Here is a 2,775-nt window from a genome sequence, read left to right as displayed (position 1 = left end):
AAACTCACCTGCAGGCCGCTGGTCTTACTCCTCACCCTGTGCCTGTGCTGTGCTCCAGCGGGACTCACACTCAGAAACTCACCTGCAGGCCGCTGCTGTATTTGGTGGGGTGAATGGGGGGGTGAGCTTGATCAGATTTGTTCCCATTTCGTGGAGTGGGGCCACCCCGCTCTAGAATGTTCTGAGCAAACGCCCCCCAGTGTGGATCCTGGGTCTGCTGTTCCACCAATGCAGCCAGGTTTAAGTCTTTAGGGAAGATGTTTGTTTCTGTTCGTGGGTAGCTGATATACCTAAGAGAAAGGTACACCAAAGGACACTGTTAGGCCTTTCCATTGGTTTGTAACCACTGGAAGTTGTAGTCTTCTGACACTGCCGATGTGACTGTAAACTATCTAAGCTGGTAGCTGGAGATAGGGCCCCTTACTGGGTGAAAAGCAGCAGGTTTTCCTGTTAGGTCATTCTGGAAACCTACAGACAAGAAAGCAGAAGGATAATGTAGGATAAAGGTCTTTGACTCTCAGTTCCTTGAGGCCAGGGACACACCATTGGCCCCTCTTAACAGTCTGACAGAGGACGCTGTGTGCTGTGAGCCTCAATAGATTTGACTGTTCTGACAGCATTTTCTTCTAAAACTGTTTGTTTGTTTGTTTTTTGAGACAGGGTTTCTCTGTAGCTTTAGAGCTTGTCCTGGAACTAGCTCTTATAGACCAGGCTGGCCTCAAACTCACAGAGATCCACCTGCCTCTGCCTCCTGAGTGCTGGGATTAAAGGCATGCGCCACCACTGCCCGGCCTTCTATAACTTTTTTTTTATTTATTTGTTATATATACAACATTCCTTCCATGTGTGCTTGCAGGCCAGAAGAGGGCACCAGATCTCATTTCAGATGGCTGTGAGCCACCATGTGGTTGCTGGGAATTGAACTCTGGAAGAGCAGCCAGTGCTCTTAACCTCTGAGCCATCTCTCCAGCCCCTTCTATAACTTTTTTAAAATTAATTTTATTAGTTTACTTATGTGTTTTATTTATATATACACCTATACACCATCACTGTGCCTGGGCTTCCAGAGGCCAGCATTGGATCCCTGGACTTGGAATAAGAGACGGTTGTAAGCTACCATGTGGGAGCTGGGAATTGAACCTAGGCTTTCTGTAAGAGCAGCAAGTGCTCTTAACCACTGAGCCATCTCTCCAGCTCCTGAATAGCTTTTCTTTTCTTTTTTAAAAGTTTTTTTTTTTAAGGTTTATTTATTTTATGTTTTGTCTGCCAGTATATATATGTAACAGATGCATGTCTGGGGCCCTTGGAGGTCAGATGAGGGAGTCAGATCCTCTGGAACTGGAGTTACAGATAGTTTGAGCCACCAAGTGGGTGCTGGGAATTGAACCTGAGTTTTCTGTAAGAGCAGTCAGTGTTCTTAACCACCAAGCCACCTCCAGCCCTCTATTGCTTTTCTTATAGCATATAAAGAATAGTTGCTCAGGTGTTGGAAAGATGTCTCCGGGTACTTCTTCCAGAAGACCTGGGTTCAATTCCCAGCACCCATAAGGAAGCTCACATCTGTCTGTAATTCCAATTCCAGGGAATCCAACTCCTACTTCTGGCCTCTTCTGGCACCAGCCACACATGGTGCACAGACAAAATATCCTTATGCATAAAATGAAAACAAACAAACAACAACAAAAGAACAGTACAAGCAAACAGAACTGCTAACATGGCTCAGTGGTAGTGTCTAGCATTCTAGCACGCATGAGGGATGATCCAGACTTAGTCCTTAGTGCTAAAAAAGGAAAGAAATCTAAATGTTTTATTTTCATAAACAACTTTAACATATACAATGTATTGTATCCTTACAGCACTCAATTTGGACAACCCACCCCTCACGTTCTCATGCAGTGGTGAGTGGACAGTAAGGGCACTCAACTGCTAGGGCACTCACTGATCTCAGAGGTAGGAGGATTCTAACAGGATCCTAAAGGTGTTGCCTGCTGGCTGACACTTTCCAGGACTCAGAACAATTGCTGAGGGGTCAACAGTGGGATTTGGCGTAATGATAGTATGCTTACCTCCTGTGTGCAAGCCCTGGGATAAATCCCGAGCATGAAGCCAGGGAAGGGGCAGGTTTAAGATTGCTCTGTGAGCTTATACCTACCCTTGTGTGTAGAGTTTTTCTGCAATCCTCATGGTTTCTTTAGCATTTATTCTCAATTTCCGAGAAGCCAGCTTCTCCAGCTCCTGTCAACAGAGACAGGATGAAGTTTGTGAGTCAGAGCACAACACAAGCACCTAATTCATCTTCGGGCAGGTCTGGCCCTGTCACTTCAGCTACAGCCATCATGCCAAGAGGGGAAGACTGTCCAAGGGAAGATTTCTGGATTCAGTCGGCCAGACAGATCACAACTAGTTGGGGTTTTGTTTGTTTAAAATGTGCTCTTAACAAGAACAACAACAAAACCAACCAACTAAACAACAAAGAAGAAAACCCAAATAAGAGCATGGTGGTTCTTGGGAAGCAGAGATGGGCAGATCTGTGTGAAATCTAGGTTAGCCTAGTCTATGTGAGTTCCAGACCAACCAGGGCTACATAGTAAAATTTGTTTAAAAGAACTACAAAACATAAATAAAAATATTTTTCTTTTTGGCTTGAAACAGTAAACCATAAAGTCCAGGCTGTCCTTGAACTTGTAAGTCTCCTACCTCTACCTCATAATGCTACAGTCACTGATCACTGGTATCCATCACATCTTCCTAAGGAAGCTATCGAGTGATTCTTTT

The 2,775-nt window shown here is 44.7% G+C and overlaps 1 protein-coding gene across 1 annotated transcript in view; it reads right to left on the bottom strand.

The window, feature by feature from the left end:
- The window catches only part of Top3a (DNA topoisomerase III alpha), a 41,395-nt gene that overhangs the window by 13,289 nt on the left and 25,331 nt on the right, over nucleotides 1-2,775 (bottom strand). The window contains exons 8-9 of the mRNA XM_026780065.1: nucleotides 2,153-2,235; nucleotides 83-290 (exon numbers count right to left, since the gene is read on the bottom strand). Of these exons, the coding sequence (XP_026635866.1) occupies nucleotides 83-290; nucleotides 2,153-2,235 (291 nt within the window). The remainder of the gene's footprint in view (nucleotides 1-82; nucleotides 291-2,152; nucleotides 2,236-2,775) is intronic.

The sequence above is a fragment of the Microtus ochrogaster genome, chromosome 7, assembly GCF_000317375.1.
Source record: "Microtus ochrogaster isolate Prairie Vole_2 chromosome 7, MicOch1.0, whole genome shotgun sequence".
Taxonomy (NCBI): Eukaryota; Metazoa; Chordata; class Mammalia; order Rodentia; family Cricetidae; genus Microtus; species Microtus ochrogaster.
Note: the sequence above shows the minus strand (reverse complement) of the source record. Positions and strands in the feature narration are given on the sequence as shown.